Below are 26610 nucleotides of genomic sequence, written 5' to 3'. Positions count from 1 at the left end.
CAGACAGCTTCCGAGTCATGTGGCCAGCATGACAAAGCTGCTTCTGGCGAACCAGAGCAGCGCACGGAAACGCCATTTACCTTCCCGCCGGAGCGGTCCCTATTTATCTACTTGCACTTTGATGTGCTTTCGAACTGCTAGGTGGGCAGGAGCTGAGACCGAGCAATGGGAGCTCACCCCGTTGCAGGGATTCGAACCGCCGACCTTCTGATCAGTAAGCCCTAGACTCTTTAATTAAATTAAAGCATTTTATAATTAATCAATTAGTAAAATCTGAACCCACAAGGTCTAGAAACATTTTAAATACTGAATAAAATAGCTTTCAGGGCTCTGGTGCACAAACACACATAGCCCTAATTATTTGGTCATGGCGAACATTTTCATAGGAGTCTGAGATTCCTAGGAGCAGATCTGTTTGCCAAAGCAAATTCTCACTCCGGTTTCCTGCTTCACACCTCTTGTGCATCTCTTTCTCTCTCTCTCTCTCTCACACACACACACACTCAACAACCACACAGGGGAGAAGATACCTTTGCATGATCTTGTCTTCCCATTAGGATCACATTCCCTTCCAGCAGCGACAGACCTGGGGGTCTCAAATTTCAGTGGCGCCCTGTGCGACTCCAAATTTTGTGTGTGCCCCCCCCACCTCTCTCCTTCCATTCTACATCACAGTTGTGCAGCCCCCTGCAGCACCTTAAATCTGGAGAGCTGCTGCATAAGTTCTCCAGGGTTTCAATCAGGGGCCATTTCTTGCCCTACCTGCAGGTGCCAGGGATTGAAGCTGGGACCTTCCGCATGCAAAGCAGGTGCTCTGCTACTGACTTGCGACCCTTCAAACATACTGCTGCAGATGAAGCCCCTAAAATTGTACCTTTTGCCCAGACCATCGAGCAATCTCAGAACAATACTCTCCTTGCAAAGAGGGATGACACTCCAGAGCTGTGTGCTTTGCTCTTTTGCAAAACCGAGAAACCAGTTTAGTAACTTTCCATCAGTCCAGCACCGAGCCAGAGGCAGCTCCGGCATTCCTGGTGACATCCTTCCCCTCTTGAATCCATCTGGGGGAAGAGACTGGCAGAGGCTGGCATGCTCTTTTCATCAGCTACTAGGAGAGTCGGAGCACGTTGGGCCATCTGGCATTTGCCCGCAAGCACAGTCTGGCCCCCACCCTGCCAGGTACCTCCTGTTGCAATGGATTCCTGCACTAAAGTGGGAATGAATGAAGCTGCCGTGCCAGTTGATTACAAAAACCGCCTGTTCCTTCTCCCTTGCAGGAATGGTTAGCGGTACAGTTCCTGGCCGCTTGATTTCATTCCTCCCTCTCTCTTTTTAGCCCATCTCAGCAACGCCAGCCGTTCCACTTTCCATGGAAAATGCAGCCGGCACAGGTGGTGTTGATTAAATAGATGACTGCGTTTCAAAGTGGTCCGCCGGGTGAAAGCCAGGTGACCCTCTGCGCCTCGCAAATGGAATTCTGCCACCGACTTCGATGGAAAATGGAGGTGGCAGTTTTCTATTTAGAGCCGACAATCAGTAGCTATTGTTTTTGCCGTAGGGCTGGCGGCCCTGAAAATGGGATTGGCAAAGCCCCGGGAGAGAAACCCCATTATTGAATTTCCCATGTATTTTAGCAAGAGCTGATTTGGTGCTGTGTCCCCCCCTCTCACAGCACCTTTGCTCATCCTCATCCTTAGTTCTTTTCATTCTCAAGCCGCCTCTGAAAACTACTAAACAGCCAAAGGGTTGTGGATGAATTGACAGAGAAGCAATACTACTATCACAGAGACTTAAAGGTTTCCGCCAATTAACCTTGAGCGCACAACAGGCTGTGCAAAATTGCTTCCTCTTTAGGAGAGTTTAAGCTTGCTTCCTACTAGGTTCTTTACTGTCAGTCACTTAGTTGCAATCAAGATTTCTTTTTTTATAAAATCCTGTGAAACTCTCCTCTCTCTGCTATGACCTCTGCTAAGAACCTTGGATGAATCCAGTTTCCTGTTCTAGGTCATGTGGGATAGAACACTGGGGCAGACAAGTCAAAACAGTTCCTAGAGTGTCCACTAAGAGGAACTCACCTGGAGGCACACCTGACTAAGTTCAGTTCCTGTTCCTCCAGATATGCAGATGAGATGGATTAGCTGGCAGACAAAAGCCCCTAGCCAGCAGCCATTCTCTCTCTTAGCCATTTCTTCTTCAACGGGAACACATCTCCAGAGAATCTCCAGTTAGGATGGTTCTGCCAAGAGAGAGACCAGATGGAGCCTCACTTTACTAAGTAGACTCCAGATGTACATATTTGTAACTTTTCTACGTAAGCCTGCCTTTCTGAGATTATGCTGTTAACTCAGGATGTCATGTGAGTAAACTCTATCTTATTTTAATACTATTGTGTCGTGTATTTCTTTTAAGAGGGACAAAGGGGATTTGCCAGGAAGTATATTATTGAAGTATAATATTGTTGCAGAGGTTCTAACAAACCTAACACTCACGCTTTGCTGCGCACAAAAGGGGAATGTCACTCTGCTGATATTGGAAGCTTGCTAACACAAGCTTGGATAGGATCTATCTAATAATATATCCTAATCCACATCCCTAACATTCCCACAGGTCAAGCATGGGGAACCTCAGGGCCAGTGGTCCTTAAAGCCTCCTTCTCTGGCCCTCAAAACCCTCCTCGCAGTACACTCCCTTCCCAGCCACTTTGTAGGAACGTTACAAAGGCAAAATTTGCATTTGTTGCTCCACCCACTTGCTTCTGGCCCCACCCACTACTGGTGTGTGGATCCTAGAAGGACAAAGTGGCCCTCATGCACATGTGTGTGTGCTCCTGAATATTTGGAGGTCATACTTTGCGGGAAACTGATGGGAAGAGTGATATGCATGATAAAATAAATGTTGGATGTTTGCTGGCCTTTCAGTCTGATACTTGAACCATATGCTTTGGGATTTACAGCCTGCTGCTATATTTTGTTTTATGACAGCCACAAACATTCTAATTGTACATTTTGGAAGCAAGCATGTGAGATGCCTCCAATTAAACTTAGGAAGAGGAACAAAATAAAAAAAAATCCTTCAGTAGCACCTTAAAGACCAACTAAGTTTTTATTTTGGTATAAGCTTTCGTGTGCATGCACACTTTATCAGATACACTGAAACAGAATCCACCAGTCCCTTATGTATATTCAGAGGGTGGGGGTGATGGGAATGGGCGATGGGCTGATAGGAGTGGTAAACCTGTTGATGACTGTTAACGACTGTTAACAACTGCAATTGGTCTTGCGGGGGGGGGGGGGAAGCAAGGGCTGAGGTGCTAAGGAAAACTTGATCATGTGTAATGAGATACGAATCCTATGTCTTTGTTCATTCCAGGTGGCTCCATGGTTTTAAGCTTGCTAATGAGTTGCAATTCAGCAACTTCTCTTTCCAGTCTGTTTCTGAAATTTTTCTGTAATAAAACAGCTGCTTTGAGATCTTGTATAGAATGTCCTGGGAGATTGAAGTGTTCTCCTACTGGTTTCTCTGTCTTGTGGTTCCTGATGTCAGATTTGCACATGACCTGGAAGCTGTACGCCGGCTCCCTCGGCCAATAATGCGAGATGAGCGCCGCAACCCCAGAGTCGGTCACGACTGGACCTAATGGTCAGGGGTCCCTTTACCTTTTTATCTTTTGACTAGAACTTAGGAAGAGGACACAGTGATGAAGGGGACCTGTTATGTTAGAGAGGCAAACATTCTTTCCTTCCCCCCTCCCCATGAGTAGTAATGGGAACTGATGTTTTTTCGGAATGAGGTGTATTGATTTAGAAAATGAATGTTTGTCCCCTTTTTATTAGACACAATGGTCTTGGGCCTCAACCTCCTGGTCTGTAATATGGGGTCAATATGTTGCCCACCTTTCAAGATGGTAAGTGTGATTCAAATATTGAAATACCGTATTGGCCCGAATATAAACCACACACACCCCACCAATTCTGCCCCTGCAGAATATAGGTGCGGCTTATATTTGTGACCTTATGCCGCACGGTGCCCGTCCACCACTCCCAACCTCCCCTGAGCCATCAGGGGAAGAGGGAGAGGCGCCAGCAAAGCGGCAACCAAGCTCAGCCCGCCTGCCGCTCCCAAGCTTTCCCTGAGCCGCCTAAGAAAGGGAGAAGGGGGGAAGGCTGCCAGCAAAGTGGTGTAGCTCCCCCCCCCAGGAAGCAGCCAGCCAGGTTATTCCCTCCCCCCCCTCAATTTTAAAGGTATGGCTTATTTGCGGGTGCATCTTATATTCAGGCCAATATGGTAAAAGATAACAAGGTGATGTATAGACTAGAAGCACAGTACAGCAGACCTGCAACTTACACGCATTTAAGTCATTCACATTCAGGTAGGGTCTCAGCCGGCATACCGGATGGAGTTGGTAGAAAGCTGCCCTGGACAGAGAATTTGACCTGCACCTCCATGGACAGCTAGGGGGTAGAAAGTGAGCAGGCGTTTGGGTGGGTGGGTGGGAACTTTGTCAGTCTCACCAGCCATTTCACTCAGTGTGAAACAGACTCCCTCAGAAGCTGGAGGACTCTCTTTCATTGGAAGTTTTTAATCAGAGGTTGGATGGCCATCTGTCAGGGACTCTTAGCTGTGATTCCTGCCTTGCAGGGGTTGGAATAGATTACCCCTGGAGGTCTCTTCCAACTCTACACTTCTGTGGCATAGCTGCCAAGTCTCCCGTTTTCCCCGGGAAACCCCTGTTTTTCCAGCTGTTCCCACCCAGCCGAAAAAACGGATTTTTTTTGTTTTTCCCTGGTTTATTCTGGCACGACGGCCATTTTGGAACTGGGCAGAGCATGCTCAGAAGCGACTTTTGATGCTGCTCTACCCAGTTCCAAAATGGCTGCAGCGCAACTTCTGGTGCGGCAGCCATTTTGGAACTGGGCACAGCAGCATCAAAAGTCACTTCTGAGCATGCTCTGCCCACTTCCAAAATGGCCGCTGTGCTACTTCCGGTATGCTACTTTCGGTCCGGTCCCTTATTTTTCAGAGAGGAACTTGGCAGGTATGTTCTGTGGTTCTGTGATTAATATCTTTTTTTCTTCAAGGACTCGAGAGGAAGTGGACTATATGGAATGAAATGATAAAACTAAGCCATCATTCCTTGCTACGTGGCTCCACCTGTGAGCTCTGCAGGCCCTCGGCTATTGGACACAGCCCTCTAGGCAGCTCAATGGGTGGCTCTTTTTAAAAAAGACAGCATGGCCTTCTGTGTTGTGATATGAAACATGCACTCTCAGCATGTAATTAATTGCATTTGCCTGAGAACTAGTATGGAGGTACTGATAATCACAACATAAAAGGGTTATAGCTCTCACCTTGGAGATGTGGATAGGAATGAAGCTACAAGATTAGACCTTTCTGCTCTGAATTTAGCACCACAATAAACTGGTCCCCAGATCATTCTGGCAATATATGGCATCATGCCGTGCAGCCTCAAAAAATAGGTAGCATAAGCGGGGAATGATGCTTGTGTGTTGTGACAAGATTGGGCCCAAGATAGTTATGAAAACTGGCAGGTCAAGGGCTCTCTGAAAATACAGGATTGTAGCCAATCTAGCACTAAGTTAAAGCAATGCTGCAGTATACTTGATGTGCTGTCAGAATGTTTCACAAGGGAAAACACCAGTACATTACCCAAAATCATTGTGCAATGGATTGTACAACAAGAACCAGCTGTTTCACAACAAGTGGCCACCAGCTCACCTGTTGCATTGGATTCCTTTGTTGGGCATCCTTTGTTGGGCACCTGCCATTAACTAACGAAAGGGCTTTTGTGCTAGAGGGCAGAAGACGTTGGACATGGCCCATAGATTTCACTGAGTTGGTGCGTAGAGTCATTGATGGTCTGCTGAGTCAGGGCAGATTTCAAGCTTGTAGGATTCTCTCTACTACTACTACTACTCCAAGATCTACTAACCAGTCAGGTGCAAAAGATGTACAGTTAAAGCAAAGTCCTTTCAGCAGGAGAACTGAACTGAGCTCATAGTCCATTCACACAAAAGTTCACTCTCAGTTATCTTTCCCTTCATTTCAGCAACCTAACTTAGGTGGGAAGTTGTCTTGCTGTTGCTATTGTTAAATAGTCTGGAGCCAGATCCCATGCTGATCTACTGCAAATTGCCCAGAGACCTCCTAACTTACTGCCAACTCCAAATGTCAAGCTGCGGTGTGGAATACAGACCCTCCGTATTCTGCCAACGATCTTCTGCTTTTGTTTGGCACCAAATGCAGCTGCAAGCCTAGTGCCATTGGGGGGGGGGGAAGCTTCCCTACTTTGTATCAACCCTTCTTTGGTAAAAACATGGCAAGCCACTGAAAACAGCATCCCTGAGATTGCTTCTGTTTGAGGTCCATAGCCCAGTGACGGTCCCCAGTTCAATCCCTGGCTTCTGATAGAACTGGGAATGTTCCCTGTTGGGGACCCTAGGGAGCAGTGTAACCAATAATGAGCCAGATAGACCAGTGGCCCTGTAATTTGCAGGATCATATTTTCAGCCTAAAGTTTGCATACCTTTCTGGACCACTTTCCAGGGGCTACATACCAGTGGTGGGCAGGGCCCATAGCTGCCAAGTTCTCCTCTTTTTTAAGGGAAATTCCTTTATGCTGAATAGGCTTCCTCATGATAAAAGGGAAAACTTGGCAGCTATGGCAGGGCCACAGGCAAAAGTGAATGGAGCAATGAATGTAAATGTTACCTTTGTGATGTTAGACGAGTTTCTGCATATACTTATGAGGAACGGTTGAAAGAGTTGGGTATGTTTCGCCTGGATGAGAGGAGACTGAGATAGCCACCTTCAAATATTCCTGTTCTGGAGGGTAGGACTTGAACCAATGGCTTCAAGTTACAAGAAAGGAGATTTTGACTAAACATCAGGAAGATCTTTCTGACAATAAGAGCTGTTTGACAGTGGAATGGTCTCTCCCAGGAAGTTGTGGACTTTCCTTCCTTGGAGGTTTTTAAGCAGAGTTTGGACGGCCATATGTCATGCATGATCTAGTTAAGATTCCTGCACTGCTGTGGGTGGGACTAGATGACCCTTGAGGTCCCTTCTAGCTCTACAGTTCTATGATTCTATGATAATGCTCCCCTCTGTATTCTCCACCCAGAAAAGGGAAAGGCATTATCAGAATTCAAGGGTACATTTTTAACCCTGACTTCATCTTATTGTACATTTTCTTAGCATAGCTGCTACAGGACAGTGATGTTGTTACAAAGCAGGTTCTCCCATAAAGGAGAGCATGGGTTGTGGAAGGGTTAACAAGACATCCCAGGGTTGGTGAGGCGGGTCAGTTTGGATGGCCACATGTGTGATTGGTGGGTGTGCTGTTGCTGGGGAAATTTGCTTGTAGCAAGTGATTGATTGACAGCCTTACCCTATACATGCTTAGAGAGCAGCTTTCAGTTCCACTTTTGCTGCTCACAACGAATCTCCCGCCCACCCTCCTCTAATTTTAGGTGTTTTTGCATTGACCTTGCTGCGCCTCTCATGGGGTCGCCTGTTTTGGATCAGGGGCCTGGTAGGAATTTTGCCACTTTGCTGATTAGCTGGTGCCAGGTGGTTTTTGCCTACTACGCTGCAATAAGTCACAACTTATAAGGTTGGCGGTTAGGCATTGGTTCAAATTGGATGGCTGAGGGGTACAGATTTGGTTGGGCCTGCCCCTCATGGTTGCTACTGCCTTTAGGGGTATTCCTTTAAAGGAATCCTGGGGCTATACATGTAGTCCGCGGATCCCCAGTAGGGGCCAGTGCCAGGCATGAGCCTCGGGGAGCATGAGGTAAAGGGCGTGGCCCCCTGCCCCGATCTCTCCCGGAAGGGTGCTTACCTACTGGCTCCCCTACTAGGTAGTGGGAGTCAGATCTGTCCCAGGCGGGAGACAGATGGCAAGAACCAATGCCTAAGCAACCACTCACATTCAGTTGTATTTAAATAAAGTTGTGGCCAAATTAATGCCAAAAACCTTAAACTTAAAATATTGTGTGAGGTGTGAGTTATTGGGGGGGATGTCTTGGTACCTCGGCACGCAACACAGGTGAAGTGTTCCTAAGCATTAGCGGCAAGGAGCAAAGGATTTGGTTTTTTGCAGGTTCACCGCTGAACAAAATCCTGCAAAGGTCTCATTGTTAAAAATTTAAGTTGCTAATACTCATGATTTTTAAAATTGGCAAATTCTTATGCCAAGTTTTAATTTCCTGCTGGCCTAGCAGTATCAGTTAAACAGCAATGTGTATTCCATAGTGTATTCCATAGTGTATTCCAAACTTAACAGCAGCAACAATTTGTCCAGCTTCATGATTGAGCAGTTTTGAAAGCACTGACTGAATGTTTACCGACTCTTGCTTGAATAATTTATTGGGTTATTATTAGATTGGGCGTAATAAATTCACCGCTGATTTATCACTTCCTTCACATAACGTGGCAAATTACGATCAGATTTATCACGTCAAGAGATGTTCAGGGCGATGGCTGAGCCCTGTAAACCAAGAAACGATTTTGCCGGGAAGTTTGCTCACCCAGATTTATGTTGTTCTAAATGCTCTGCTAATCTTGAGGTGGGGATGGCAGGGGGTTGAAGAATTGGGGTTTGTAAAGGAATCTTGAGGTGGGGGGGCACAGAAATTCTGAGCCATATCTTGGTGAAGAAAAAGGTGCAGAATTATTCATTTGGTCTTACCTGTAGTACTAAATCAAACATTGGAGCAGTGTTTCTGGGCAAAAAATGGAACCAACACAAAATGTGCTATGATGATCAAAATGTGGGTTTTTTTTTGGGGGGGGGCCTTCCTGTTTAAAGAGGTGCTGGAAATTCTAGGCGTGTGCCCCCCACAAGCCTTTCTATCCAGTCTCGCCAACTTTCTCTGGGCTCTTACTCTCGCCAGGTAAAAGATAAAGGACACTTGGAAAGTTAAGTCCAGTCAAAGGCGACTATGGGGTTGCGGTGCTCATCTTGCTTCAGGCCAAGGGAGCCAGCATTTGTCCACAGACAGCTTTCCAGGCCATGTGGCCAGCAGGACTAAACCACTTCTGGTGCAATGGGACACTGTGACGGAAACCAGAGCGCACAGAAACACCGTTTACCTTCCCGCCACAGCAGTACCTATTTATCTACTTGCACTGGTGTGCTTTCAAACTGCTAGGTTGGCAGAAGCTGGGAGCTCACCTCTCAGGCTTTGTGTGGCTGGACTGCAGCCTATTGCACAGTTAAAAATGACACCCATTGTTTACTGATTGATTGATTGATTGAATGAATGAATTTATTATGCACCCTTCCCCCTAAGGTCCCAGGGTGGGTTACAACATTAGTACCGGTAGTTGTAAAAGGTGCTGGGAGTTGTTAGGAGACCACTACTCCCCTCATAGAGCCATAGTTTCAGAGTGGTTTCAGTCCTTCTCCAGAGGGAACTGTGGGAATTGTAGCTGTGTGAAGGGAATAGGGAGTCTCCAGTTGCTTTTTCCGGTGGATTTCCATGAGGGCTTTAAACAGGGATTTGCCAACTGGTTTGGAAATGTGGAGAACCGAACTTAAGCTTGGGAAACCCAGAAACCCAAAATAGATAAATTTGCCTTCCCTAACCTCAGCTTCTGTCTCTTCCTCATCTTCATTACCTCTCTCTCTTCTTGCTTTGCCTTCTTCCATCTCTCATCTCAGTTTCCCACCTCTGAATATGCCCAGTAGCAGGAGAGCATCATTGGTAACATGTTCCCACCATCAGTTTGCAAACAGCAGCATTCAGCACTTTCGTTCTAGTGTGAATGAGTCTTGTGTGTAGAAACTCCAGTTTCTCTGAGCCCAGTTTACAGCGGAAGTGTGACATTCATAGCTGCCAAGTTATCCCTTTTTTACAGGGATTTTCCCTTATGCTGAATAGGCTTCCTCGCGAGAAAAGCGAAAACTTGGCAGCTATGGTGACATTGCTCTTCCTCCTGGCAACACATAGGCAGATGGTGATGAGCATAAGAGAAAAGAGGAAGGGGAGCCTCATCCCAGCCCAATTGTCAAACGCTGCAGCAACTGCTCTCTGTCACTTTGGGGGCAGAAGGAGGACAGGAGATAGCAACAGAATCTCCTCCTCCTCCTCCTCCTCCTCCTCCTCCTCCTCCTCCTCCTCCTCCTCCTCCTCCTCCTCCTCCATTAATTAAATTTGTATACCACCCCTCATCCAAATATCAAGTAAGAAAAATACAAAATGGGAACACACCATAAAAATCATGGAAAGAATATACATTACAACATAAAACTAAAAAAACGTAGGAGAGAATACTGATAACAAAATTTGCATTTCAGTCATTTAGAAAACCTGAGAGTTAAAAAGGATGAAGTGCAAAAAAAGCATTTTGTGAACAGACTTTCCAAAGGATGCCTAGCATCCCCTAAGTATTCTCCTTCCTCAGAAGTCTGTATTTCCAACCTTTGGGACACTGAGAATCACTCTTTGCTTTTAGCCAGACAACTCCTGCAGTGATTCAACAGATTTCCAAGAGTAAAAATATTAAGCTTAAGTGTCAATAATATTAGTAATATTCATAATAATTCTTCAGCCAAGGTTGTGAAGAGATGCAAAACTTTATTCAACTGTAGATAACCATTACTCTAATGCTTTCAGAATTGTTTCTACCCTTTCTAGTGACTCTTCTAAAGTAGCTCAACTTTCAGGGGTTCAATTTACGGGTTGCATTCCAATGACCCTAAAGTATAGCTTTCAAGAGGGCCAACATTTAAGCAAAATAAATCTCTTTTACAATCAAGATGTCTTGGAGTGCATCTGTAAATGCTTCCAAGCACCTGGTGCAAACCAAGGTTTCAAACATGCAACCATAGCCACCTGATCAGCTTGAAAGTTTTTGCTCCTGGTCCACTGAAACGTGCACACTCATTACACCTGAAGCTCCATCTAGTCCAGCATCCCATTCTCATTGTGACCAAGCAGATGCTCACGAGAAGCCATCAAGCTGGACCTGAGCTTAACAGCACTCTTCTCCACTTGGGATCTCCATCATCATGGCTGTCAGCCATTGATAGCTTATTCTCCATGAAATTCTCTAATCCTCTTTTAAAGGCATCCAAGTTGGTGGCCTTAGAACTGGATATGGAACAACTGATTGGTTCAAAATTGGGAAAGGAGTATGACAAGGTTGTATATTGTCTCCCTGCTTATTTAACTTACATGCAGAATTCATCATGCGAAAGGCTGGACTAGATGAATCCCAAGCCGGAATTAAGATTGCCGGAAGAAATATCAACAACCTCAGATATGCAGATGACACAACCTTGATGGCAGAAAGCGAGGAGGAATTAAAGAACCTTTTAATGAGGGTGAAAGAGGAGAGCGCAAAATATGGTCTGAAGCTCAACATCAAAAAAACCGAGATCATGGCCATTGGTCCCATCACCTCCTGGCAAAGAGAAGGGGAAGAAATGGAGGCAGTGAGAGATTTTACTTTCTTGGGCTCCTTGATCACTGCAGATGGTGACAGCAGTCATGAAATTAAAAGAAAAGCAGTGGGAGAAAAGCAATGACAAACCTAGACAGCATCTTAAAAGCAGAGACATCACCTTGCCTACAAAGGTCCATATAGTTAAAGCTATGGTTTTCCCAGTAGTGACGTATGGAAGTGAGAGCTGGACCATAAAGAAGGCTGATCGCCGAAGAATTGATGCTTTTGAATTATGGTGCCGGAGGAGACTCTTGAGAGTCCCATGGACTGCAAGAAGATCAAACCTATCCATTCTGAAGGAAATCAGCCCCGAGCGCTCACTGGAAGGACAGATCGTGAAGCTGAGGCTCCAATACTTTGGCCACCTCATGAGAAGAGAAGACTCCCTGGAAAAGACCCTGATGTTGGGAAAGATTGAGGGCACAAGGAGAAGGGGACGACAGGATGAGATGGTTGGTCAGTGTTCTCGAAGCTACGAACATGAGTCTGACCAAACTGCGGGAGGCAGTGGAAGACAGGAGTGCCTGGCGTGCTCTGGTCCATGGGGTCACGAAGAGTCGGACACGACTAAACAACTAAACAACAACAAGTTGGTGGCCATCACTGCTCCATGTGGGTGCAAATTATATAGTTTCAATGCTGTTCTGGGTGAAGAAGCTGTTTCTTTTGTCTATCCGTAACCCTCCAAAATTCAGCTTCATTGGGTGTCCCCCAAGTGTTATGAGAAGGGGAAGGGGGAAATCGTCTCTATCCTCTTTTTCTATGCCATTCAAAATTTTACACTCCTCTCACTTCCCTTTTCTCTAAACTGAAAAGGCCCAAATGTTGTAACCTTTCTTCATGGGGGATTGCTCCACCCCCTTGATAATTTTGGTGGCCTCTCTTTTTTTGAACCTGTTCCAGCTCTACAATATCCTTTTTGAGGTGAAGAAACCAGAACGGGACACAGTATTCCAGGTGTGGTCACACCATATGGAGAATAGGGGTGTATCCTGAACAACTTGGGTCCCAGATACCTTAGGGACCCCCAGTCACTGAGCTCAACCAGAGGAGAGCTGTTAGTTAGTTAGTTGTCCCTCGTGTTACCAATGCCTGTCCAGTCTCCACCAGAAGTCAGGCATTTACCGGTAGTTTCACCAGTTCCCTGCTGTGGGACACTCTTCCAGCAGAGACTGGAAGACCACTTTTGACTTCCAGGCATCTCTTGAAAACTTTTGTAAGCTGACAGGCCTATGGAATTGTTTAAAAATCTCTTAAGTCATGTTAATGTTCACTCTGCACTACTTTTAAGCCTAGGGCTTGCCCATCAGAAGGTCGGCAGTTTGAATTCCCGCGATGGGGTGAGCTCCTGTTGTTCGGTCCCTGCTCCTGCCAACTTAGTCTGAAAGCACATCGAAGTGCAAGTAGATAAATAGGTACCACTCCGGCGGGAAGGTAAACGGCGTTTCTGTGCGCTGCTCTGTGGACAAACACTTTCTGTTGACAAACGCCGGCTCCCTCGGCCTATAGAGTGAGATGAGCGTGCAACCCCAGAGTCGTCTGCGACTGGACCTAATGGTCTGGAGTACCTTTACCTGTTAATGTTGCTGTGCAGTGCTATTTTTCTAGAAGAAGAGGTGCCAGAACTCACCATGAAAGCCTCCCTTGTTGTCTTAGAATGGCAATGGCGCCTACCTGAGAGGTGCTGGAACCAAGTTCCAGTGAGTTCCAGCTGAAAAAAAGCCCTGCTGTACACCATCATAAGAGGGAAGCAGGGGTGCCAACCGGATTAAAATATTGGGGGGGGGGGTAATCGACCACAAGGCACACATCATTTGAATGGCAATGTCCATTAACTTCGGGGGGAGGGTGCCACCCTCAAATAATTTTGGGGTGGGGGTGGGCAAAGGGACTTGGTTTCTTTGGAGTTCTTTCCTATGGAAGGAAGTATATAACTACATTTATAAGTACATAAACATCCTTATTAGGGGTGGTTGTGGGTTAAACCACTGAGCCTAGGGCTTGCCGATCAGAAGGTCGGTGGTTCGAATCCCTGTGATGGGGTGAGCTCCTTTTGCTCCGTCCCAGCTCCTGCCAACCTAGCAGTTCAAAAGCACGTCAAGTGCAAGTAGATAAATAGGTACCGCTACAGCGGGAAGGTAAACAGCATTTCCATGTGCTGCTCTGGTTCGCCAGAAGCGCTTAGTCATGCTGGCCACATGACCTGGAAGCTGTACGCCGGCTCCCTCGGCCAATAGAGCGAGATGAGCGCCGCAACCCCAGAGTTGGTCACGACTGGACCTAATGGTCAGGGGTCCCTTTACCTTTACGGGACAAGATCTTTTCAAATTTTGATTTGAAAATGATCGCATCCACACCTCCCAAACTAGTCCACCAGTGTTGGCCCGTCCCAGTTGTTCCAATGCAAAACACATTATTAAAATGTGTGTTTTAAGACAAATTGCATTTGGCAAATGTGCATTTAAATGCAATTTTTTGCTCTCTCTCCCACTTTTTCGAAGAATAATATCAATCCACCAGATTAATATGGAAATGGGATTGAACAGATTTATGAGTGAACATATGCTTAAGTGAGAAGGAACAAAAACAGCTAGTCCTTTTATTCATCTGTAAATTGTTGGCGGGCATGTAAGCGGAGAGTCAGGTTTGCTCTCTCCATCTCTAACATCTATGACTGGTTTGTATTGCCTTCCTCTCCATACGAGAAAATGTTGCAGGGTTTCAATAGCAACCTACTCCGAAAGCATCTTGTCTTGAGGTCAAGAATAATGTTGCACTCAATTGTAGTTTGCAAATTGCCCCTTTCGTTGGCTTTGACATCAAGTGGTGAGAAAAGGAATGTGATGCTTTTCTTATATAAAAAAAAAGAAAGAAAGCAAAGCAAATCATTCTGTGACATTAATTCAGCAGGCTGGAGTAGATGGTGAGGTTTCCTTTTTTTAAATAATAATAATTCTGTGATGCAGAGTATCCACCTCTTTAGTCCATTGCAGTGCAATTCTGTGCAGTGGGGGGTGGCAAACTCTTCAACCCAGGGGCCACATTCCCTCCTGGGCAATCCTGTGAGGGCCACATGTCAGTGGAGAGTGGGGCAAGAGGCAGAAGTGAGCAGAGCAGCAGATTCCAGCCATGCAAAAGTCTACAAACACACCCACATATCTCTCTAATCCAGGCAAGCAAAATGTATTGTCACAGTTTAAAGACACATCCCAACTAGAGAGAAATGCTTGAGGAGGCAGCAGGGTCTAAGGGGTACATAAAAAGCTAAAATTCACAGCAGAATTAAAAAAACAAATATTAATAAAATAATTATCCTTCAAATACAGATAAGATCAGTATAGGCAATGAAATTATATGTCTCGAGTAGGCTTACTGAAATAATAATAATAAAAGTTGGTATTACCTGGTATCTAAAATATATATATTTGGGGCACCTTCCTTATGTCAATGCTCACCTGTGGTTGTTAATGAGTTGTTAGGGTTTCTCTGCATTTCCCTACCGACTAAGATATTCTCTCTCTCCTCCCAGGGGTCTCTCATAGCCCCATGGCTTCACAGTAGTCCTGATGCATCCATCACTCCTAGAGCTCTCAGTAAAGCTGTTTAGATTCTAAGTTCTTCTCCCCTCTTTCTCATTTTCCACCACTCCTCTATTCCAGGTTTGCCAGCGTGTCTGCTGCACCAAGACTTTATCTCTTTTCCACGCACAATACAGTGCTACCTTGGTTCTCGAACTTAATCTGTCCCGGAAGTCCGTTCGACTCCCGAAACCATTCAAAAGCCAAGGCACGGCTTCTGATTGGCTGTAACAGCTTCCTGCACTCAAGTGGTTCGTTCAACAACTAAGCTGTCCGAGAACCAAGGTACAACTGTGCATTATTAATTTATTGTCCACCCCAGGCCCCTTTTGACCTCCAGGTCTTTATTCACCCCTGCACAGCTCCATCAACCCTAGAGGAAACCTTGGTTTAAACCTTCCCAACACTGGTTCATATACAACGTTAGTCCAACTCTGAGTAGACCCATTGGAATTAATGATGACAACCATCTTGGCTCCATTAGTCTCAGTAGGCCTACTCCGAGTAGGACTACAGCTCAGTCCTACTCAGAATAGACCCACTGAAATCAATGGACCGCAGTTAGTCTCAGCTGGCCTACTCTGAGTAGGACTAGCATTGGATCCTACCCACTGAAACCTGACATGGTGCTGCCCTTGCATGCAATGACTTGCCAAATGCACACAAACCCATCTGTCTGTTTCAGTGCTTTTAATTTTAATTACAGACTTGCATTATTATTTTTTCCTTCCTTCCTTGATCTAAACCCTCCTTTGGCCATCTCCTGTCACTGCCAATTCATGCTCTCCGGCGCATCCATCTGGCTCAGAGCTCTGCGCTACAGGCTCATAAGCTCTGAGATCTGTAAAACCCCAGTAATCGGCAGGCGTTTCTAAAGTGTTGCGAGACAAGGCAAAACTTCCCTGTCAAACTCTTCCTCCCCTTTTGCTCTCTCTCTCTCTCTCTCTCTCTCTCTCTCTCTCTCTCTCTCTCTCTCTCTCTCTCCCTCCCTCCCTCCCTCCCTCCCTCCCCAACTTCCCTATAAAAGTTGCCGGTTGTGTTGAGTTTGCCTCGGCGAGGATGTACTGTTGAATCTTTACAGCTCCGCTTCCTACACAGTGGCTGGTTTTTATTATAAAGGTTTACAAGATCGAGCCCTTTAAGGCTCACGTAGCTTCCCTGCCTTAAATCTCTCCCTTTTCATGGCATTCATATTCCCTTCTGGTTGTGAATCATTTTGGAGCTATAAAGGATTCTGTAGCATCACACCCGCGAAGGAAGGACACATATGAAAATGAGCAGGATAGGCTGGTGGAGCTGGGCGGGTAACCCTTCAGCTGCCGAGAATTCAAAGCAAATGAAAATGTTACATATTCATATGTTGCTTTCAGGTTAGACCAGGGCCGTCTTAAGCACCCTGGCGCCGTGGAGCGACGGATCACTCCAGCGCCCCCCCCCCGCCCTGTTTCCCAGCGTGGTGGGTGGGCGGGCGGGCGCAGCGCGGCTGCTACAGGCACTGCTGTGCGGCGCCGCGGCGGGCAGGCAGACACAGCGCAGTTGTTGAACCGGCGGACCGGCCGGCCAGCGGGCAGGCGCAGCTCGCGGCACCCTCCTGGTGGGCCGGCGCCATGGTGCCCTGCGCCACCGGGGGTCTACCTAGAGCCGGCCCTGGGTTAGACTGCTACTGAAATGTGTTCTGTGTGGAGCAGCCCTTGGAAAGTGTGGAGCAGCCCTTGGCAAGACTGCCGCTGAGAGCCCAATCATATGGCAATATATTGCAGGAGCAATATATCACCTTCCATAGAATCAGAACTGTAGGCTTGGATGGGACACTAAGGGTCATTTAGTTCAACCCCCTGCAATATGGGAAGCATGGCTAAAGAATCCCTGAGAGATGGCCATCCAACGTCTGCTTGAATTCCTCCAATGAAGGAGAAGCCACCACCTTCCAAGGTAGTCTGTTCCACAGCTCAACAGATCTTACCATGAGAAAGTTCTTCATCATGTTTAGCTAGAATCTCCTTTCTTGTAATTTGGAGCCATTGTTTCAGGTCCCACTTCCTGGAGATGCAGAAAACAAGCTTGCTCCATCTTCCACATTGCAACCCTTTGGATATTTGCGTTGGCCTTCAGAACTCTCCCCAACACACACCCCTCATTTGCCCTGCTTGGCATCCAGTTTTGCGGTGGATGCACAACCTGACTTTTCTGTCTCCAGCCACTGTGTTGTGTGCAAGGGATTCCCACATGGTGGGGTTGGCATTGCCAGCCTTCATGTCATGCTTGCAGGCATCTTTGCAGCGTAGAGTTGGTCTGCCAATGGGTCTGGTGCCTGGAGCCAGCTCCCCACAAAGCATGTCCTTGGGGATCCTGCCACTTTCCATTCTGTGCAAATGAACCAGCCAGTGTAGACGTCGCTGAGACAGGAGTGCGAACCTGTTGGGAATGTGAGCTTTGGAATAGACTTACTAAAATGAATGGTCTCAAGTTAGTCATTTCCCCCAATTTCAGTAGGTCTACTCTGAGTATAGGTAAAGGTAAAGGGACCCCTGTCAGTTAAGTCCAGTCATGAACGACTCTGGGGTTGCGGCGCTCATCTCGTTTTACAGGCCAAGGGAGCCGGCATTTGTCTGCCTTCCGCAGACAGTTTTTCCAGGTCATGTGGCCAGTCGCTTCTGGTGAAGCCAGAGCAGTGCATGAAAATGCCATATGGAGTTCTCCAAATCATTTAGATTAAAAAACAACAACCCCGTGGCAGTCAACAGTGCTTTTTTTTTTTTAAGGTAGACCATTAAGTTTCTCAATTCTAGCACATGAAAAGCTACTCTATAGGTAACAAACATATCTGCCTTGACCCTCAACCATCTAGTTCTGAAATCATCTAGTTCTGAAATCATCTAGTTCTGAAATCATCTAACTGACCTCCTAAGAAATTCTGGAGTGAATGGAGGACTCTATTTTTATTGCTCTCAAGAGCAATAAGTAAGAGATAGTACACCATATCTTTGATCTAGCCTAATCTGTACAGTGGTACCTCTGGTTAATAACTTAATTTGTTCTGGAGGTCCGTTCTTAACCTGAAACTGTTCTTAACCTGAAACTGTTCTTAACCTGAGGTACCACTTCAGCTAATGGGGCCTCCTTTTGCCACCGCGCTGCCACCGCACAATTTCTGTTCTCATCCTGAAGCAAAGTTCTTAACCCGGGGAACTATTTGTGGGTTAGCGGAGTCTGTAACCTGAAGCGTCTATAACCCGAGGTACCACTGTATACACAAATAGAGTCATTTATTGGCATATTAAAGAATTTGCTAGTCCGATATTCTGCAGACATAGTTTGAAACCTGAGCTGAGTAATCACATGCCTAATGGTGGGAGGAGGGAGTCAGTTCCCAAATATACATATAAACAGTTCTTTTATGGTCTGTAGGGGTAGTGTCCCTTAGAAGTTGCCTGGTCATGTTGATCCTTGTTTTTGGCCCTGCTGTGGAAGTTCAGACCGTAATCTTCATGGGGAAGGAGCCTAACTTCATGTTGATATACGAATTAGAGACCCCAGATGAATGTTTTTATTCTTTTAATAATGTTTCAATGTTTCACTTTCATTGCATTTAACCTTTTAGAATATATTAGGCTTGATTTTTGTGTGTTCTCCCTCCTATGCTGCATTCAATCTCTCCTTATCTACCTCTGAAAGTAGTACAAATGCCAGTATGTTTTAGCACCGGAGGGTAAATCCTTGAAGCTATCTGAGACCCAGGAAGAGGATTTTATGATGCTCTATCCCTCCCATTGAAGGCTAGGTTGCCAGGGCAATGTTGGACATCCAAGACCTAAAATGGTCAAATGACCTGGGCACACTGGTGCCACTCCAAGGCGATTGTGGGGTTGAAGATACCAGTATGGAGCCATGAGTCTTTTACTTCTCATGACCTGTAACCTTTCCTATGTATGTGAATATGTTTTATGACTCTGAGTTTTCCGTTTTTGAACTACTATATAAGCTTTTGTTCTGAAGCAGCTCGGGGCAGACCTTCTCCACTGGCATGTTGAGTCGAGTGAGCTCTGTCCTGTTGCAATAGCTATAACAAGTGCTGGGTTCTTAAATCTGGATGCTGGACTTGAAATAGTTTCCTTGGTTCTGTGTTTTATTCAAAATGTGGTTGTTCCTCACCTGGATAACGAACAAGGTGGTGTAGAGGTGAATTCTTACCACAATGAAGCATGCACACTGACGATGTTTTCCCCTCCTCTCTCTTCCTTCAGCACCAATGCTCCACCCTCTGAGATCATGCAAATTGATTTTGAAATAGAAGATCTTAGCGAATTGCCAGACACCCAGCTTATTACGTGGCAAGTCGAGTATCCAGGAGACAGAACATCTGACCTTGGCATCTCCAAGATCTACGTAAGCCAGAAAGATCTAGTTGGTGTTCTTCCATTGGCGATGGTAAGAGAAACTGTTTATTGCCTCGGTACTGTTTAGTGTGCAAGCACAGTTCTAGACCATATTGAACAGAAATGTGACCATTTTCACATCTGTACTCTCCGCAGTCTGGAGTTATGGAATTCAGTTGAGCATTAGGATAAAGATATTGACAGCATGAGCAATTTGATGATGGAACCCATTAGCTAGTGAGGTAGTGAGTTCTTATTGACTGGAGAACTGCAAGCAGAGGCTAGACAGAGAATTTTCTAAGTGTGGATTTCCAGAACTGAACAGGGTGTTGGAACAGGCAGCTTACAAGACTTTCTCCAGATCTAGAATTCTATTATTCCACTAGCCAGGGGTGGGAAATGGGAAGATGTCCCCTTCTGCTATCTGCCCACCACCAAAGCCTTGCTTACAGGGGTCATGAAAGATCTTGCAGGAACCCAGAAGTCACTCCTATAGCCTCTTCTCCTCACTTTTCCGGCAGTGGCGGGCAGGGTGCCACCACCCTTTAGACTCTGCCACCCAAGGTGGCTGCCTCAGTCTGCCTCATGGACGGGCTGATCCTGCCACTAGCTGTGAATGCAAAAGTCAATGGTCTACAATACGCTGTACAGAAGCCTGTATGAAAGTGTGTCGGGCTATGGAAGGTACCAGTCTCTTGTGTATAGTTTATGTAATTCCACGTTCAGAGGATTGGTTCAAACATAATCCCAGTGGAATAATCCCAATATGAGCAAATTGGGAGCTGCCCCAATAACCTCAGCATGCTCTCCCCCACCCACCTACCTTCTTATTTGCAACCAGCTACTGCCAGTCAGTGTAAACAATACTGATGAGTTAGGAAACTCCCTATTTCCCTCAAAGAGCTACAATTTCCAGAGTCCTCAGAGTGAAACCACTCTGGAAATTGTAGCTCTGTGAGGGGAATAGGGAGTCTCCCAACTTATCTCAGCAACCATAGGCGATGACAGTCCTCAATATTCTTCGGGAGGAAGCCATGGCTGCTTAAAGTGGTGTGATACGGCTTTGAATGGATAGTGCAGATCGCTGGAAGAACAAACCATGAAAAGATTGAACACTTGGCATTGTTCAGCAGTTTCTAAAGCCTGTGAAATCAAATCCCTCTTTTTCATAACACCACGTACAAGGATGGCTCTGTAATTGTGGGGCAGGCGAGAGAGTTGTTTAATAAACTGGGCTTTTTGACCGTGGCTCATTGGACAAGACAATTGGACGTCCCTCATTCTCTCTAGTGTGTCCTTTGGCCCCAAATTACTGTGCTGGCTGGAACAAGGGATATCATCTTCCAAGATTTTTGATGCCCGGAGCTTACTCTTTGACCCATTTATTAAAAATATTGACACATGTTATTATTTGGCACGGAAAGAGGGAAAAATAGACTATATGGGGGGGGAGATAATTAATATTTGAGTATTTTTTGGGGGGGGTGAATAATAGGAGCCAAGTGGTTGCCTAGTGATAAGCAGTTAATCATTATACCATTAGTCAAGGTTGAAGAGTGGTTTGTGCTCTTTTCAAAGCAGTTAAGGGCCATGGTTTTAATCTGCCAATTTCAGAGCAACTCAGATGTCACCTTGGCACTTAATGGTGCCAAATGCTATTGCATTTCTCTCTGATAGCTGTATTTATTTATTTTTTAAAGAAACAAGAATAACACAACACTCTTTTCTTGTCTGCTGGGTTGCATGTTGAGGTACCAGGACAACCCCCCCCAAATAACTCACACTTCACACAGAAATTTAAGTTTAAGGTTATCGGCATTATTTTGGCCACAACTTTATTTAAATACAACTAAAGTGAGTGGTTGCTTAGGCATTGGTTCCCGCCATCTGTCCCCTGCCTGGGACAGAATGAACTGACTCCCGCTAGCATGCTAGGGAAGTCAGTATAGGTGAGCACCCTCTGAGAGAGGATGGAGCTGGGAGCCAAACCCTTCACCTCTCCCTCGGATGCTCCCCGAGGCTCTTGCGCGGTCCTAGCCCCTACCAGGAGTACGGACAAACATGTGGAGCCTCAGGATTCCTTTAACGGAATACCCCTATCAGCAGCAGCAATTTTGAGGGGCAGGCCCAGCCAAATCCTTACCCCTCCACCATCCAATTTGAACCAATGCCTACCCGCAACCTTACAAGTTGTGACAATTTGCTACACAGTAGGCAAAAAACCACAGGGCACCAGACAATCAGCCAAGTGGACAAAATTCCCACCAGGCCCCTGCTCCAAAACAGGCGACCCCATGACAGGCATAACAATGTCAAGCGCAAAGAATCCCTAAATATAGGGAGGGTGGGCGGGAGATCCGTTGCAAGCGGCAAAGTGAAACTGCAAGCTGCATGCACTACCGTAGTATTTCAAGACTATGGCTGTCAATCAATTAACTTGCAACATACCAATTTCCCCAGCAACAGCAAACCCCCAATCACCCTTGTGGCCAACTAGACTGACCCGCCCAAGAAACCTGGGATTGTCCTGTTAACCCTTCTGCAACTCCTGCTCTCCATGATTGGAGAACCCGTTTTACCAAATAGAATTGAAACAGCAGTTTGAAAAAAGATAACTCTGCATGATAACTCTCCCATGGGGTCACGAAGATAACTCTCCCATGGGGTCATGAAGAGTCGGACACGACTAAACGACTAAACAACAACAACAATTCTGCAATCAGGGTGTCAGAAGGTGAAGAAGTGAGAACACGCATCTTTAGATCAGGGGTGTTAGGAAACTATTACTTTCCTGGAGGGGGCCACATTTCCTTCGAGGCAGCCTTCTAGGGGCCACATGCCGGGGGTGGGGAGAGACAAAAGTGGACAGTGCAGCCAATGTAATTTTTTCCCTTACACACAAACGCCCACACCTCTGTCCTCCCTCCAGGCCAGCTAGAGGCATTATAAGAGTTCAAGGGCACATTCCAGAGAGGTGGAAACCACTCAAGGTTGGTGGGAAAAAATACATTTGGGGGGGGTCCTAGATGAAGAGGACAGGCGGGATGCATTTGGCCTCCAGGGTGTAGGTCCCCCACCCTTGATTTAGATGGGGTATCTTGAAGCCATCTAGATGTTGTTGGACTACAACTCCCATCATCCTTGACCCACTGCCTGTGCTGGCTGATGGGAGTTGGAGTCCCCCAGCATCAGCAGAGCCACAGCTTCTGTTTCAGATGGAGGCTCTGCTCAGCTCCCTGTCTCAAGTCATTCCGGGGTGCTGGTTGTTTGATGTGTTTGATGGTGGCTCCCCATTTGCAGAATGCTCTCCCCAGAGAGGCTCGCCTGACACCATCATTATCTGCCTTCAGGTGCCAGTCAAAAACTCTATAACCTTTGAGAAGCAGATGGGGTGCTTGTAATGTATTTTTATTTCCTCTTGATTTTAATGCATCTATGTGGGATTTATTGTCTGTTTCGCACTTTGGGCTGCCCTGGGCAGGAAAAAAACAACTAGCAAATTTAATAAATAATAATGCTAATAATAATAATGTGTTGTTAAATCTTCCTAACCTCCAGGGTAGTAAGCGGTTGGGTATTAAAAGAAAAATGCCTTTTGGGTCAGATGCTGCCTATGCCAGAGCTAAGTGTCCATCTGCACCAGGTTGCTGTCTGACCAGTACAGCCTTCCTGGCTCCTATGTGCTTTAGTGTGTGTCCATTCGCTCTGACTCCAAGCTCCTGTCTCCCAGTTCCTTGGTTTCCTCCAACAGCTCCCTATAGTTGACTCTTGGCACCCTGCTTGGCTGAGGGGCTGTGTTTGGTGCACTGGGCTCCATATTAAGCAAACCTGCTCCTTGGCACACTTTAGGGAATTTTATACTTTGGACTTAAAGCATCTAAGAGCGGGTGCTCCTGAGGTGGTAAATGGACCTTCTCGCCCCATGTACCCATGCCCGGCAACTCTGCTTCTCAGGTGGCGCATTGCTAAGAGTACTGCATGCCTCAGTTCTGCACTTAGTATGCACTTAGTATGCACTAAGTAGCTTTTAGTGTTGCAGCTCCAGGCCTTTGGAATGAGCAACTAATTGGTCTCTAAGGTGCTGCTGGAAGGATTTTTTAAAAATTTTTGTTTCAACCAATAGAAATTAGCAAAGCTCCTGCTGTTCTGATATTTAAGTGATTATTGAAGACTGTTGCAGATTTATTTCTTATTCTACAATTGTGGGCATGGTTGTATTGTTTCAATCTTGATGAGTTTGCAGTGTATTTTATTTTATTTTACACCTCTTCAGTAACATTTGGCTGTGAAACTGTTAGGGATGGGTAGATCTATCAATTTCGGTTTCTCTCAGTTTCTCATTTTTTCCAATCCTAAATTGAGTTCTCCACATTTCCCACTAGTTTGAGAATCACGCCCCCCACCCACAAAAAGTCCTCATGAAGATTCACCAGCATTTTAACATACACATTTTTTAAAATGCAGTTTCCCCGACACATTTTCGCAAAGCAATGTACCCTAAAGTAATGCATTTGTGTGTGTGTGTGTGTCATTTTCACTAATATATGCATTTTTATGGAAACTTTACCCTGATATATATGCATTTTGTTCACATTACCTGGCTGGGGTAGTGCATTGGAGAAATGCAAATTTTGAAGGATGGGTATGATTTGGTTCATGCATTGTTAGGAAAGTAAAAATGAGGTAGGTTTGCCTTTAAATGTGAGCTGAATCAAATTTATCCCCCTTCCTGGAGGCACTTTATAAATCTGCCAGCAAGTAAATAGATAAAACATATTACTTTCTTTTAGTGTTGTAAGTCAGCCCTGAGAGCCCATCTGCTTAGTGGGACCATGGACCCCTGTCCCAAAATCCTGTCTTGATGGACCTGCTTTAACTTTATTTCATTTCCTTACAGCAAAATGGGTGTTTTGCTGTGACTGCTTTGTCCTACTCCGTTCGCCTTCCACAGCCCTTCTCTCCAGTGTTTGCTCTCTCTTTTATCTTCATACCTGAGGATTATTGAGATGCAAAAGGTGGAACCAGATGGCAGCAGCTGTTGATGTTCTGGTGCTCGGTTGATCCCCACCAGAATTGTTGGCCGATGATAAAGAATGGAGGGGGGGGGAAATATTGACATGGTTTGCCTCTTTCCTGCATTAACAGTGGATAAACACACTAAGGTTGGGACATTCAGGTCAAATTTACTGTCTGCAAAGGTGTGTTTTGCTCAGATAAATCACTTCCAGCTGCTGGAGATACAGCTGAATTATGATGGCTGCCCAACTTGAGCGTTTAGGACAAATGGCCCATTGTTCTAAATTGGAGGACATCTTGGCATGGTGCTGAGTACATAGATAGAAACTGCGGGACTCTTTTCCCATCAAATTGCCATGATCTCTTGTCCCTTTACTGACAGGAGGCTATACTACCAATAAAAAGTACCCCATTTGGACTACAATGCTATTTGGGTGGCGGGTGGCGCTGTGGGTTAAACCACGGAGTCTAGGGCTTGCCGATCAGAAGGTCGGCAGTTAAAATTCCCGTGACAGGGTGAGTTCCCGTTGCTCGGTCCCTGTTCCTGCCAATGCAGCAGTTCGAAAGCATGAAGTGCAAGTAGATAAATAGGTACCACTCCAGCGGGAAGGTAAACGGCATTTCCGTGCGCTGCTCTGGTTCACCAGAAGCGGCTTTGTCATGCTGGCCACATGACCTGGAAGCTGTACGCTGGCTCCCTCGGCCAATAATGCGAGATGAGCGCGCAACCCCAGAGTCGGTCACGACTGGACCTAATGGTCAGGGGTCCCTTTACCTTTACTATTTGGAAGGGGTGAGAAACATTTTTCTGCCCAAGGGCCACATCCCCTTCTGGGCAGCCTTCCAGGGGCCATATGCCAACATGGGGCAGAGCAAGAGACAAATGTGGGGGAAGTGATTAATTTAAATGTTCCCTTTGTACAGTAGGCCTGATACCGCACACACTCACACACACTTTTCTCCAGGGTCGACCCAAGACATTTTTGCACCTGAAGCGAACCATTAAATGGTTCTCTCCCCACCAGTGAAGAAGGCCTGAATGAAGGGATAATTGAGGATGTACATCAGGAACACGGGGAATGATTTACATCAGAATCTGCTGCCCCTGTGGATCTTGCCGCCTGAGGCGGTCTCCTCATCTTGCTTCATAGGTGAGCCAGCCCTCCATCATGAAAAGGAAGAAGTTCAACAACTCATTCCTGCCAGGAAAAATACTCACTGTGAGGTTGTAAAGCAAGGGCCAGTGAAGGTGCGGCATGCAGAGAGTTCTGAGGGCCAGGTAGAGAGGTGTGGAGGGCCACATTATGCCCCCAGAACTGAGGTTCTCCATCCATGTTATAGATATTTCTCTAGAGGCAGGTGCCTTTGAGCTCACTGGGTCTTAGATATGCCAAGGATTGCACTATGAACCATATTTATTTCCTATTCGGGGAATTTCTCTAGACCACACATGTGCCTGAAGTGCACATGTGCTTAAAGTGTAATCGTGCCACTTTCTTGCCACGTGGGAGAGATCTGTGCATATAAACCTCTGATTTATACTATGCAAAGGTAGACAGTTCCTCCACCCACTTTTCCCCCTTTGGTCCCACCTAATACTCTCACGTGGCCATTGAAAGGCTCAACTTAACATTAAATCACACAGAATAAGTGAAGTTAACTCTTTATTAGAAGAAACAAGGTATGCACAGGAGTGCCAGGGATAATGAGCACAGCAACTCTTGTCCCTATGAGGCAGTTGCAGACACTGAAGTTCCCCACAGCTACCTAAATCTCCTTCTCCCCCAGGGCCTTCCCAAGCAATTTGAGACTACGCCGGCACGTCTGTCTTGGGTCCTCCCACTTCATAACTCTCCTGGTCCTGTTGCAGCAGTGGGGAGAGATGCCCTAGCTTCTTCTGTCACAGACTCTGCCTGCTCACTAAACCCTATTACTTCTTCAGCTTCCGACACCTCTTTCTCTCCCCTGCTATATGGAGCTGAGGGTGTGTCCCCCCCCTCCCCGCTGCATTATCTGTTCTCTCTTGTAACATATAAATGTTTGCTTTGCAAATGTATTATCCTTACAGAACCATGCTACCGGCATATAGAAACATTGCATTTACAGTATATGCTTTATTGATGAATTGCTTCCCACAAAACATCTCAAAGTGATTTCATAATGAAAAC

The 26610-nt window shown here is 46.1% G+C and overlaps 1 protein-coding gene across 1 annotated transcript in view; it reads left to right on the top strand.

Moving 5' to 3' along the window:
• Nucleotides 1-26610, top strand: part of LOC118076152 (transmembrane protein 132D) — a 334703-nt gene that overhangs the window by 171876 nt on the left and 136217 nt on the right. Inside the window, exon 5 of the mRNA XM_060269805.1 lies at nt 19295-19478. Coding sequence (XP_060125788.1) covers nt 19295-19478 — 184 coding nt within the window. The remainder of the gene's footprint in view (nt 1-19294; nt 19479-26610) is intronic.

The sequence above is a fragment of the Zootoca vivipara genome, chromosome 17 (assembly GCF_963506605.1).
Source record: "Zootoca vivipara chromosome 17, rZooViv1.1, whole genome shotgun sequence".
Classification (NCBI taxonomy): domain Eukaryota; kingdom Metazoa; phylum Chordata; class Lepidosauria; order Squamata; family Lacertidae; genus Zootoca; species Zootoca vivipara.
Note: the sequence above shows the minus strand (reverse complement) of the source record. Positions and strands in the feature narration are given on the sequence as shown.